At 52.6% G+C, this 12,308-nt stretch overlaps 1 protein-coding gene across 1 annotated transcript; it reads right to left on the bottom strand.

Moving 5' to 3' along the window:
- Nucleotides 1-1,044: 1,044 nt before the first annotated feature.
- CDKN1A (cyclin dependent kinase inhibitor 1A) lies at nt 1,045-9,444 on the bottom strand. Its single transcript, XM_082639650.1, has 3 exons — nt 9,346-9,444; nt 4,075-4,530; nt 1,045-2,566 (listed from the first exon to the last, which is right to left on the bottom strand). Exons 2-3 carry the CDS (start codon nt 4,517-4,519, stop codon nt 2,517-2,519), a joined length of 495 nt encoding a protein of 164 aa, XP_082495776.1. The 5' UTR covers nt 4,520-4,530; nt 9,346-9,444; the 3' UTR covers nt 1,045-2,516.
- Nucleotides 9,445-12,308: the final 2,864 nt, after the last annotated feature.

Here is a 12,308-nt window from a genome sequence, read left to right as displayed (position 1 = left end):
GTATCTTTTCTTATGTTATGGACATTTAGGTTGTTTCTGGTTTGGCTCTGTTATGAATAATGCTGCTATGAACATGGTTTTTGGCAGAAATGTGTACTCATTTCTCTTGAGAACAAACCTAAGAATAGAATTCCTGGTCACAGGGCAGGCATGAGGGGAGGCATCTTTAGGAGATATTGCCAAAGAGTTTTCCAAAGTAGTTAAAATAGTTTATACTTCCATCAGAAGGTATAAGAGGGCTTCCCTGGTGGCGCAGTGGTTGAGAGTCCGCCTGTCGATGCAGGGGACACAGGTTCGTGCCCCGGTCCGGGAAGATCCCACATGCTGCGGGGCGGCTAGGCCCGTGAGCCATGGCCGCTAAGCCTGCGCATCCGGAGCCTGTGCTCCGCAACGGGCCACAACAGTGAGAGGTCCGCCTACCACAAAAAAAAAAAAAAAAAAAAAAAGGTATAAGAGTTCCAGTTGCTCCATATCCTTGCCAACGTTTGGCATTGTCAGTCTTTTTCATCTTAGTCATTCTGGTAGGTATCTTATTGTGGTTTTAATTTGCATTTCCCTGATGAGTAACAATATATTCTTTACTAAAACAACCACACACACAAGAAACCAAAATATTGACAGTGGCAGTCTGCAGAGGTGTGATGATTTATTATTTTGTTTTGTTATTGTTGTCTGCTTTTTGTTCTGTAGTCTTGGTCTTTCTATTTGCTAAGCTTTCTGCATTTTTAAAATTTAAGTGCTTAATTTTTTAAATTATAAAAACAATCCAGGGCTTCCCTGGTGGCGCAGTGGTTGAGAGTCCGCCTGCTGATGCAGGGGACACGGGTTCGTGCCCCGGTCCAGGTCCGGGAAGATCCCACATGCCGCGGAGCAGCTGGGCTGGTGAGTCATGGCCGCTGAGCCTGTGCGTCCGGAGCCTGTGCTCCACAACGGGAGAGGCCACAGCAGTCAGAGGCCCGCGTACAGCAAAAAAAAAAACAATCCAAAAAACCTCCACCTATTTGTTCTTATAAATAACAAGGTATATTGACGACAACAGTAATATTACAAGTGAAGTCACCAGAAATATTTATTGAGCACCTACTGTATATCCAGCACTGTGGGAGGGGCTTTGAAGGACACAGGGCAGTACAGGACTTATTCTCTGCCCTTGAGAGGTTTACAGTCTAGGTGGAGACAGAAGAACCAGGACATACGGGAGCCAGGAGAAAACAGTCCAGGCCAGGATGTTACAGGAGCTGGAAGGTGTCTGGGGTCAGAGCCACCAAGTGGTTCAGTGCCAGGAAAGACAACAACTCACAGCTCCCGGGCCCATATCCACCCACTTAGTGTGCCCTATCCATAGCCTCTACTCCCGCCATCATAAAACACTTAACTCCTTGTTCAGTTGCTATTGAAAGTGCAATGAAATGGGGGAGGGGTGGGGCAAATGGAAAACGTCCTTGGATGAGTTCCAGAGGCTGGCGTCACAATCTCCCTCCTGTTCCTCACCCACGTACCCCTCACATAGAGAGATCCCCATTCAAGGAGGCCTGTCTGACCATCCAGGACCACCACCCCAAGAGCTAAGAGGAGGGGGTGGTCACTGCTTGAGCTGCCTGAGGTAGAACTGGGGAACCCTACTTCTAGCATGCCCCTTCCCCTTCCAGTCCACTGAGTTGGGGGGACAGGCACCCCGGAGCTGCCACCCAGGGCTGAGAAGGTACAAAGGGGAAAGAACATGGAGGAAGGGAGAGGAGCAGAGAGGGACTGAGAGCCCAGCTGGGAAAGAGGGGCCTCTGGGGCTCCTAGAAAAGTGCAGGGGAAGGCGAAGCCAAACACTGAGGCCGGCTCCCCCGCGGGTGGAGGGGAGGTGGGGTGGTCTGCTACGGGACCGACCTTCCCCACGCCTTCACGGGACCGAGGGGGTTATCAAGGGCCACGAGGGTATCAAATCCCCAGCCCTGTTCCAGGCTGTGCCCACTTCAAGGTCACCCTGCCCAACCTTAGAGGGGAGTGAGGGGACCTCAAAGTTTCGATGATGCCCCCCACTCTGTTGGGTCCCCTACAAAGTGCTATCTGTTTACTTCTCAAATTACAAGGAATTCAGGTCTGAGAATGCAGGAAAGGGGCAGAATTTTGTAACACCCATCAGACGGTGAGGGGAGGGAGCCAGGTACCTCCAGAGAGTACCACCCAGCGGGTGAGGGTCGTGCCAGCCTCACCGTACCTCAGGGAGAGAGGAAATGGACAGCAAAGGATGAGGAGGGCTTAAATAATAGTTCACATAATAAAAATACCTAGCTCTCTAATAAGCCTATTTTTCTGCTATCTCATTTTTTTTTAAATAATTCTAATGCCAGAGGCTGGGGGTATGAGGAGGGCGGGGGCAAGCAGGGTATATACATGAGGAGGAGTTTAAATTAAAACACAAATAATAATTAAGACACACAAACTGAAGGAATCAGGCAAAAGATGTAGAAGAGGCCTACAGTGGCCTCCTTGTTTCCAGGAGGACCTAGCTTCCAGCGGCTGGGTTAGGGCTTTCTCTTGGAGCTGATCAGCCGGCGTTTAGAGTGATAGAAATCTGAGGAGAGAGAACAGAAGTCAGCCAGGCCAGGAGGAAGAGGGCACAGCAGAACCACCCATCCAACGCAAACTGCAGAGGGGCCAGGGACCCCTCCCCAGGGCCAGAGGGACACACTGCCGAGTACAGGGAAGAACTCTGGCAACTTCTGGCCCATCTCCCAGAGGAGCATTTCCAGAGCATCTCACCACACTTCACAGATGTGATTAATAATAGATAGGACCTACGCCCATGGGCCGGCTCTAAGCCAAGCTGCCGTAGACAGTAGCCACTAATCCTATGTGGTTATTTAAATTAACTAACATTAAACAAAATGAAAAATTCAATTCCTCGGTCACACTAGCCAGGTGTCAAGTACTTGGCGGCCATATGTGGCCAGCGGCACTGGACATTTGCATCTTTACAGAGTTCTATCGGATAGCACTGCTCTGGGGATTGCATTAGATAATCCATGAAAAGTGTTCTGCACAATGCCTGGGCTGTATAAGTTAGCTATTATTACTATTATTATTATTATTATCATTATTGTTAGTTCTGACCCAGCTGCAAATTAGCTGTGGGATTCTTGGCTGCATCTCTCCAAGCCTCAGTTTCCTCACCTATAAAATGAGGATAACACTGGTATGGTGCTCTGAGGATTAAATGAAATGCTCTCTAAAAGACTTTGGTTGATGGGGAATTCCCTGGCAGTCCAGTGGTTAGGACTCCATGCTTTCGCTGCCAAGGGCCCAGGTCCAATCCCTGGTCAGTGAACTAAGATGCTGCAAGCCGTGCATGGTGAAGCCAAAAAATAATAATAATAACAGTAATAATAATAAAATTTTAAAGTAAAAAATAAAAAGACTTTGGTCGAAGTGCTCAAATGTCAGTATCATTCATTCAGTTTTCCTCAAGCACCTGCTATGTGTCAGACACCATCCTAGGTGCTGAGGATTCAGCAATGAACAACAGAGATACAGATTCCTTTCCTGTGGAGATAATATCCTAGTTGGGGAGATGGACAATATCAAGATAAGGAAGTAGCTGTTGATAGTTTAAAAAGTGCCAAAAAGAGAAAAATAGGCAGGGAAGGGGGGGTTGGAGGTGTGTATGTGTGATGGGGAAGGGGAGTTAAGTTTGAATAGGACAGCCAGGAAATTCTCATTAGCTTTCTCTCCACTGCAAATTCATTGTGGGACCTTAGGCAAATCATTCTACCTCTCTGAGCCTTGTTTCTTTGCCTACAGAAGGATGGCAAGAATGTCTTATGGTATAGGATTACTATAAGGACTGAAAGAAATCTAGAAACTTAGCAAAGGGCCTGGCATATAATCAATGTTCCAAATAAATGTTAGCTGGTTGGTCTTGGCACCAGGCTAGCTGTGTGACCTCAGGCAAGTCACTTCCCCTCTCTGGGCCTGTTTCCCCCTCTGAGGTATGAGGAAGCTGGGCCAAATAGTTCAGCCCTTGCACCATAAATTCTGGGAGTCTTGATCCCTTGCAGTATCCTTCTCTGCACTTGTCCTCACCTGTCATGCTGGTCTGTCTCCGTTTTCGTCCCTGGGAGGTGCCCGGCCCTCCCGGGGACACCTCAGGCCGCTCAGGGGAGCGAGGCACGAGGGTGCAGGACAGCGACAGGTCCACGTGGTCCTCCTGAGATGTCCCCTGCAGCAGGGCAGATGAGGTGCTTGGCCACTTGCCCCCTCCCAGGTCGTCCCGGGTCCCCCGGGGCCCTGCAGGCAGGTAGAGCTTGGGCAGGCCAAGGCCCCTCACGCGCTCCCAGGCGAAGTCACCCTCCAGTGGTGTCTCGGTGACAAAGTCGAAGTTCCATCGCTCTCGGGCCTCCTGCACGCAGCTGGCCATCAGGGCGTCGCAGTCCCGGCGCAGCTGCTCACTGTCCACCGGGCCAAAGAGGCGGCGGCATGCCTTGCTGCTGCGTGGGATCTGATGGGCATCCCTGGATGGCTCTGACATGGTGCCTGCAGCTGGAACACAAGTAAGACCCTGGTCACTGGAGAAATCAGACCCTCCCTTACCCGGCCGTGCTTCACTCTGTAACCTCAGGCGAGGTCTTCTTACCAGAACGTGAGGTGAGAGGATCACTCTGGTTCCTTCCAGCTGATTTTCCCCCACTTCCCTCCCACAGGCTCTCCCAACCCCCCAGCATCACACACAGGGTTGGGGCAGAGCTCAGTCAGCCTGGCACCCCAAGGTCACTGGAGAAGTGGGCAGCTGAAGGGCAAGTTTATGTATGTCAACAAAGGCAGGTTTATTGCAATAGCAGGGATCAGGGTCCTGTTTACCACCAGGTATTATCAGGTAAAATCAATTTGTTTTCCCCCCTGAGGTGTCCCTCATGGGTGTGAATGCCCCAAGTCTGTGTGAATTGCCAGAGTCCAGCAGTTTCCTAACCCCAGACCTGGCCAGGAGGTCAATTCCCAAGTAAATGGACAGCTCCTCGAGCCTCCTGAAACCCTCCAGCTAGATACTCATGTGGAGTAATCCTGCTCAGCTACTTAAAACTACCTTGGACTTTGGGGTAAAAAACACCTGGGTTCTAGGGCTTCCCTGGTGGCGCAGTGGTTGAGAATCTGCCTGCTAATGCAGGGGACATGGGTTCGAGCCCTGGTCTGGGAAGATCCCACATGCCGCGGAGCAACTAGGCCCGTGAGCCACAACTACTGAGCCTGCACATCTGGAGCCTGTGCTCTGCAACAAGAGAGGCCGCGATAGTGAGAGGCCCACGCACCGCGATGAAGAGTGGCCCCCGCTTGCCACAACTAGAGAAAGCCCTCACACAGAAACGAAGACCCAACACAGCAAAAATAAATTAATTAATTAATAAACTCCTACCCCCAACATCTTCTAAATAAATAAATAAATAAAAATAAAAACACCTGGGTTCTAGTCCTAGCTCTGCCACTTACTATCTCAACTTTAAAAAGTCACTTAACGTCTTTAGGCCTCAATTTCCTCATATGTAAAATGGGACTGCATGCAAGTCTAAAGAGCAGGGCTGTAGAAGCATGCTCAAGCAGTTGATCAGTGGGTCGCTCCAGGCAAGGCAGATGGAACAGAGTTGGGAGGCTGTATCTTGGTGGTTCAAAGTGAGGTCTCTGGAACCAGGCCACCTGGGTTGGAATCCAGGCTCTGCTGGGTGAACCTGGACAAGTGGCTTAACTTCTCTGGGCTCTATTTTCCTCATCTATAAAATGGAGACAGCAATAGTGAATGTCTCAGAGGACAGACGTGAGGATTAACTGAGTTAATGTAGATAATGTGCTTAGAGCAGTACCTAGTATATAGAAGCACTTGGAAAATATTATTATTATTTCTCTCTGCCTTTAGTTCTGCCTGAGCTCCTCCCCATCACTCCACCTGGGCCGCTGCCTCCTTCAGACAGCAGCTGACAGGTGTTGTGCGCTGAGGGCCTTTCCCAAGGATGTCATCATGCAGGCAGCCTGGGGGTGAGGAGCAGCTAGGCAGGGCAGGGCAGGGAGATGACTTCTCCCAGGCTGAGCCACATCCTGCCAGGCACATGAGGTGACCTGAAGTCTAGACAACCTGGAAGCCCCTGCCCCATTTTGCCTGCATCCAAAGAACCCATTTTTCAGGCAAAGAAAATTAAAGGCATTGGTCTACCTGGTTCCTCTCCTCCCACTTCAGGAGAGGGAAAACTAAGGATGAGTTTGCCCGTGGGGGAGTGCTGGCACCTACCTGCCCTGCTCCGGCCTGACTCCAGGATGAGCTCCTGCACGACCTTGACAGGGACTGGGTTTTCTGGGGACAAGTCCTGCTTTGTAGGCTCTGAGGGTGAAAGCTCTGCTGAGTGACCTCCTGGGACAGGAAGCCCTGAACCCACACCACACCTACCCCTCCCCACTCCACCTCTCACAGTGAGTGGAGCCCACAATGTGATGTCTCAGCTGATAGGGGAGGGGGGGCACTAGGTGACCTCAGATCAAGTTAAAAGGGTAGGAGTTATGAGACTTGCCCCAAAACCACACAGTTAAAAGGATCAAGGGCCACTGCCACACAGAGAGGGGTTACCTAGTGCAGTGGGCAAAGCCCACAAAAAACCTTTGCTCACTCTCTTCAGGGCAAGGATTGAGATTTATTTATATATTTTATGTGCCAAGACCTGTTCTAAGAAGTTTACAAATATTAATTTTCTGAAAAAGTGGGTACATTAGCTCTTTTACCAAAGAGGTAACCAAGGCTCAGAGAAGTTAAGTAACTTTCCCAAAGTCACAAAGCTCACAAGTGGCACAGCCAGGATTTGAACCCAGGTCTGAATGCCCTGGGTTCTGTGCTCTGGTGTTGAACCCTACTCCCTCTCTAATTTTGAGGTTTCTTAACCAGAGAGACCCATCAGAGCCACTTGAGCTTTTTCAAAATGTAGACTGACAGGCCCCTCCTTCCCCAGACCACTTAAATTCAAGTGTTTGACAGCTCTCCAGATGGGCATACTTGGGGTGCCAGCCAAGAGGAGACACACAATGTCCTGAATAGACACTATGGATCTCAGTGCTTCATTGGTACATGGAGGAGAAGCCCACCTAGAGCTTTATCAGGGAGCTGGATATTCCCTAGCTTCTAGGAGCTGAAGATGGGACCAGAATCCAGGCAGGGACCCTCTCTACTTCTGCCACCCCTTCCCTTATGGCTCATAGGCTCCCCACCAAAATCTTCTCTCATGCCCATTATTATAACTCCCACCTCAGAGAAAACAAACAAAAACCCTTGTTTTACAAACAAGCAACTGAGAATAGCTTCCTTTGTTGGCCTTCGTGCCTTAGACTTCAACCATATTTTCATATCCAAATAAATGGTAAGCTCTCAGTAAACACTGCTGAACCAATAGGGTATTCTTTTTAAGAGGCGGGGGAGCAACCTCAGATCAGTACTGGAATAGCGGCGGGAAGCAAAGGCGGGTGAAGCCTCCTTCCGCGGGAAGGCGTGTTTGCTATTAGCGCTGGGGCCAGAAGGGGGCGCTGGTCTACAGGAAATCACGCGCGGGGTGGGAGGTGCGTGGGCAGAGCCTGGGACAGCGGCAGGGAGTTGTGATGAGTCAGTTTCCTGCAAAGAGCTCCCAGCCCGCCAAAACTTCGCTTCCACTCCGGCTGCACGTCACCCCCGGGTGAGGAGGGGGAGCGGGAGCCGCGAACACGTCACGCTGAGCCAGCTAGGCTTCCAAAACCCCCGCCACTATTGGGAAACCGCGCGCTCTCGCGCCGTCTCTTGTGACACACGCGCGCGCGCGCGCGCACACACACACACACACACACACACACACACACCGCAAGCACAGGCGCGCCGAGATCTGGTCCCTCCACCTTATCTCCACGCCCAAAGCAGGGGATGAGTCAGATCCCTGGAAAATAAAAATAGACGGGAGCAACGAAAACAAAACCGCTCTTAAGTCCTCCCCGAAACGCAACGTGGAGAAAGGGAAGGAAGGAGAGAGCTGCCTGGGCGCCCTAAAGTACCAAAACAGTTCCAAGATTCTTGTCCCCACGGGGAGGGCGCGTGTCCCCCGGGGGCCCCTGACAAGGCAGACAAGGCGGACGCACCGTGGTCCGCGCTGGGCGGCGGCGCCCGAAGGACGACTCGCCCTCCTGCTCAGCCGTGTCGCCCTCGGAGAGGGAATTCTGGACTAGGTTGGGGGAGCCCGGAGCCCCCGAATGCAGGCGACGGAGGTCCGGAGCGGCGTCGCACCCCGAAGCCCCATCCCTCAAAGACACGACCTCTCACCCCCTTCCTCCCTTGCGGGGACTGTGTGCCCCGCCGCCCCGCAGAGCAGGGCTCGGCCCCCGCCCCTGAATCCGTCCGTCCGACCCAAGGGCAGGCTGGGCCGGGGTTCTCCCGGCAGCGGTGGGAGAGAGGTAGGTCCGGTTTCTGCGCTTCCCTGACTGGCTGGCTCAAGCCCACTCAGCGCCGGGCCGCGGCTCCGGGTCCTCGAGGGCGCGCCGCGGGGCGGGGACCGGACACCCAGTCCTGGACCTCCCGGTGTCCCGGCTTCCCTGGGAACACTCTGTGCCAGCCAAATAGGTCACTGTGCTGATGAGGGGACAGAGACCGTGGAGAGGCAGGGAAGGGGACTTCTGGGGGAGCCGCCGTCTCCCAGCCCTGGCGGGGATCTGACCTCACCCGGCCCCGTTCCCTGGGGTCTTCTTGTCACCGTGAGTCACCTCCTCGCTAGCCCTTAAGGGACGTGTCCCGACACGTTCCCAAGGGCCGGAGACACAGCCCGCGCTGACCTCAGCGCCCAGCCTGTTGGCGGACGAGGCAGCGTTGGGGACCCAGACCTCGGTTCTGGGCCGGGATGGCACCGATTGGATCCGAGAGCCGCCCAGGAGCGGATCCCAGATGAACCTGCTCGGCTCGGCTTTCCCCACCCCTCCCGGACCCCTCCGCGGACAGGGCTTCATCCCCACGCCGCAAGCGCACCAAGCCTGGGGCCCCGAGCTCACCCTCCGCCCAGTCCACGCCGTCCCTCGCCCCAGCTGAGCTTCAAGCGGAGGGAGCGTGGCGGGGAATCTCTGAAATTAGTGCTCCCTCTCCCCTCCCGGAATCTCCGACACGTCCTGGCCCCTGTCCCACGCGCACGTATAGACTCGGATGTGCGCAAAACCGAACCCCAAGCACGGACCCACGCACGCCATTCACCTGTGAACACAGTACACACACGCCGCTGCGGACATACACCCACGTAACTGCGCGGACACACACGCGGACACGCTCGGCTCAGCTCAGAGCCGCAGCCCGGGATTCGCTCTTGCCTGCCCTGGCTCCCTCACCTCCTCTGAGGGTCTCGGTGTCTCAGTGAATCCGCGCCCAGCTCCTCGTCGCCCAGCTACCGACTCGGGCAGCTGCTCACACCTAAGCTGGCGCCGCCTGCACTCCCCTTATAAAAGGGCTGGAGGCGGGACCGGCCGCTCCGCCCACAGCGCGCCGGGGACCGGCCTCTGGTGGGGGACAACTGCGGCTCCTCTGCGCTCGCAACAGCGCTCTGGAAACCTCTGCGGCCAACCTCGCGTGCTGCAGGAGAGCGCTTCCCTCCTCCCCACTACCCGCGCCTGGGTTTGTACGCTTGACACATTTCCCCACGAACTGAGCCCCAAATCTGGTTTTTTCAGTTGGGGAGTGAGTTGCCGCTCCCCCGGAGGGGACGACATTGTTAGGACAGGACCGAGGAGCCCCCTCTCTGGCCCACCACCAACTGACTCTGGGCAAGGGTTTACCCAAAGCAGCTGAATAGACCATGAGGAGTGTCATTAATAAATAAAAATCCTTAAATAATAAAAAAAAAAAACCCTCACTTTGCAATTCCCAGAAAAGCCCCACTACACCACCTCTATTCCCATGGATCCCTCACTACACCACCTCTGCCCATTACCTGAGGCACCCAGAGACCCCAATGAAGCATTCTTGGAGGCCAGAAAGGATTCAATTCCCTTTATTTCACAGATAAGGAAACCGAGGCCCACAGAACTAAAGGGATGAGAAGTTATTTGTCAAATGCTCCAGGGAAGAGAGGACTGGGCACACTGCTAAGAAAGGGCCAACCTGGTCTCCAGGGGAAATGGGACACTGAACTAACTTTCCCACCCCCTCGTCCTCACTCCCTACACCCACCTCCCTCTCACCTCAGCAGAAGAAAGCTCTGTGATTGCAGCAGATTTGATGGCTAGGAAGGGGAGAAAGATTTGGTGGGTGAGTTAGCTCCTGGGTAGTCCCCACACAGCCCACATACACTGCTGGGAAACCGAGGCTCAGAGTTCAGTGGCCTGACTCATAACACAGCAAATAAATGGCGATGGTTGGAACATAGGCCTTTTGCCTCTCATCCAGAGCTCTCTGCTTGTTGCCCTCTCTGTTTCAGTGGCTCTAGAATGAGGGAAATGCCCTGCACCCCTCATTTCAAGGCAGTATACTGATGAAAGACAATTCTGGAAACGTCCACTGGTGCTTCTGACAGATACAAAAGCAAGTGAGGTGCCCTGCTGCTCCACACCCCTAGCCCCACTTGCACCCCACCTTTGCTTCCTTCCTTCACCTAAAACATTTGCAGTTTCTCCTTTTAAAAAATTGCAGAGAACAGAGTGTTAATCTGAATAGAAATCTACTAAGAAATAGAATCCAGGCTTGGAACAGCTACAATTACTGACATCTAGGGCTGTTCAGTGTCTGAAAATCTCTGCCCAGACATGCCCAGTCTATTTCCTCTAATGCAGCTGACCTCAGGGAAGACAGGCCTCCTTCTCCTCTACTGCTGGGACAAGAGCCTGGGTAGGGATGGGAGGGCACATTACCAGACCCCCTCGCCTACCTAATTTTGGAATCAGGCCAGGACTTCAGAAGGACCTCAAAAAGGCCAAGACCCCAGGACCAGCCCCCTTCTCCCCCAGTTCCACCCTCCCCACCTCCAACACACCCGTACCCACACCACCCAAAGGCTGGGTTGTCAAATGTCCAGCAGAAGACGGGCATATCCTCCTGCTGCCTTGAATCCCCTTGGCTTTCAGACATTTCAAATAGACTTGACATTGTCTGTCTGTTTACTTTGGGAAAAAAATTTAATGAAGGCTTGTATTGAATTATTTAAAGTTTTGTGGTCCTGAGCTTCACAATGAAATAATTCTTTTTGTTGTTTTTTTTGGGAAGTGAATTTTTTTTTATAACTTCTAGCTCACCACCACCACCACAACAGAATTCAACAAATATTTATTAAGCGCCTACTGAGTGTCTAGTACTGTTCAGCACCTTAAAAAAAGAGTTTCCAACCATACACTTGAATGTGTAGCCAGGTATGCTCTTAAAGGAGGACTTCTGCCCTGAAGAAGCAAAGAAGCAGGTTGCTAGAAGCCACACGCAAGATCTAACTCCCAAACACACACACACACACACACACACACACACACACACACACACACGATCCCAGGCCAGTCCCAAGGGATCTGCTGCAAATCACATATTCTGTTCAGAGGAACTCAGACCATGGTCTCCCTAGGGTCTCTGAGGGTCTCCTGTCTCCTACCACCCCCCTCTTTCTGAAAGCAGGCAGCCCCAAGGACAAAACAGCCACCAGCTTCTTCTATGCCAGGGCTCAACATGTTAGGACATGTTCCTGACGGCCTGAATGCTAGTCAAGACCACAGCCTGCTGTCCGGGCCTGCTCCCAAGGAAGCAGGCAGCTTAGGGATGTAGGGAGACTCAGCCTGAGACACCAGAGGATCCAGGTCAGCCCCCATCCAGGAGGGACGTGATGACGAAAAGCAAAGGTAGAAGCCCTAGCCTGAAGAAGGAGGATGTGAGGAAGGCTCAATGGTGGCCACAGGAGCTGCCCAGGAAGCAGGGGGAAGTGCTGGGAACAATGTTGCTGTTTTCTCAGAAAAGTCCTGGGGAGTCCCTAACAGGGGCAGTCAGCTTTCAGTGGAATTCACTTCCACACAGGCTCCCAAGAAGTGAGACCCCCAGAGAAGAGGCAGAACAGAGACATTATTATATTACTGAGCAGAAGTCCCGCTTGCTTTTTTTTAAAGGAAGAATGAGATTGGGAGCTCCCCCAACTCCACCCCCCGACCTTCTGGGGGTTTTACCCAGCCAGTACAAAGATCAGGATTGACCATACAGTGAGGTAGAGGAATTTGTGACAGAATTTGTGCCAAATACTTCCAGCTTCCCTGAGCTAGCAATTTCACCTTGTCTAAGCCTGAAATTTCACCATTAGAAATTCATTTCTATAGTATTAAGTTCTGTT

Source organism: Mesoplodon mirus, assembly GCF_964341445.2.
Source record: "Mesoplodon mirus genome assembly, chromosome: 12".
Classification (NCBI taxonomy): domain Eukaryota; kingdom Metazoa; phylum Chordata; class Mammalia; order Artiodactyla; family Ziphiidae; genus Mesoplodon; species Mesoplodon mirus.
The sequence above is the reverse complement of the archived record's forward strand: the minus strand, read 5'-3'. Positions and strand labels throughout refer to the sequence as shown.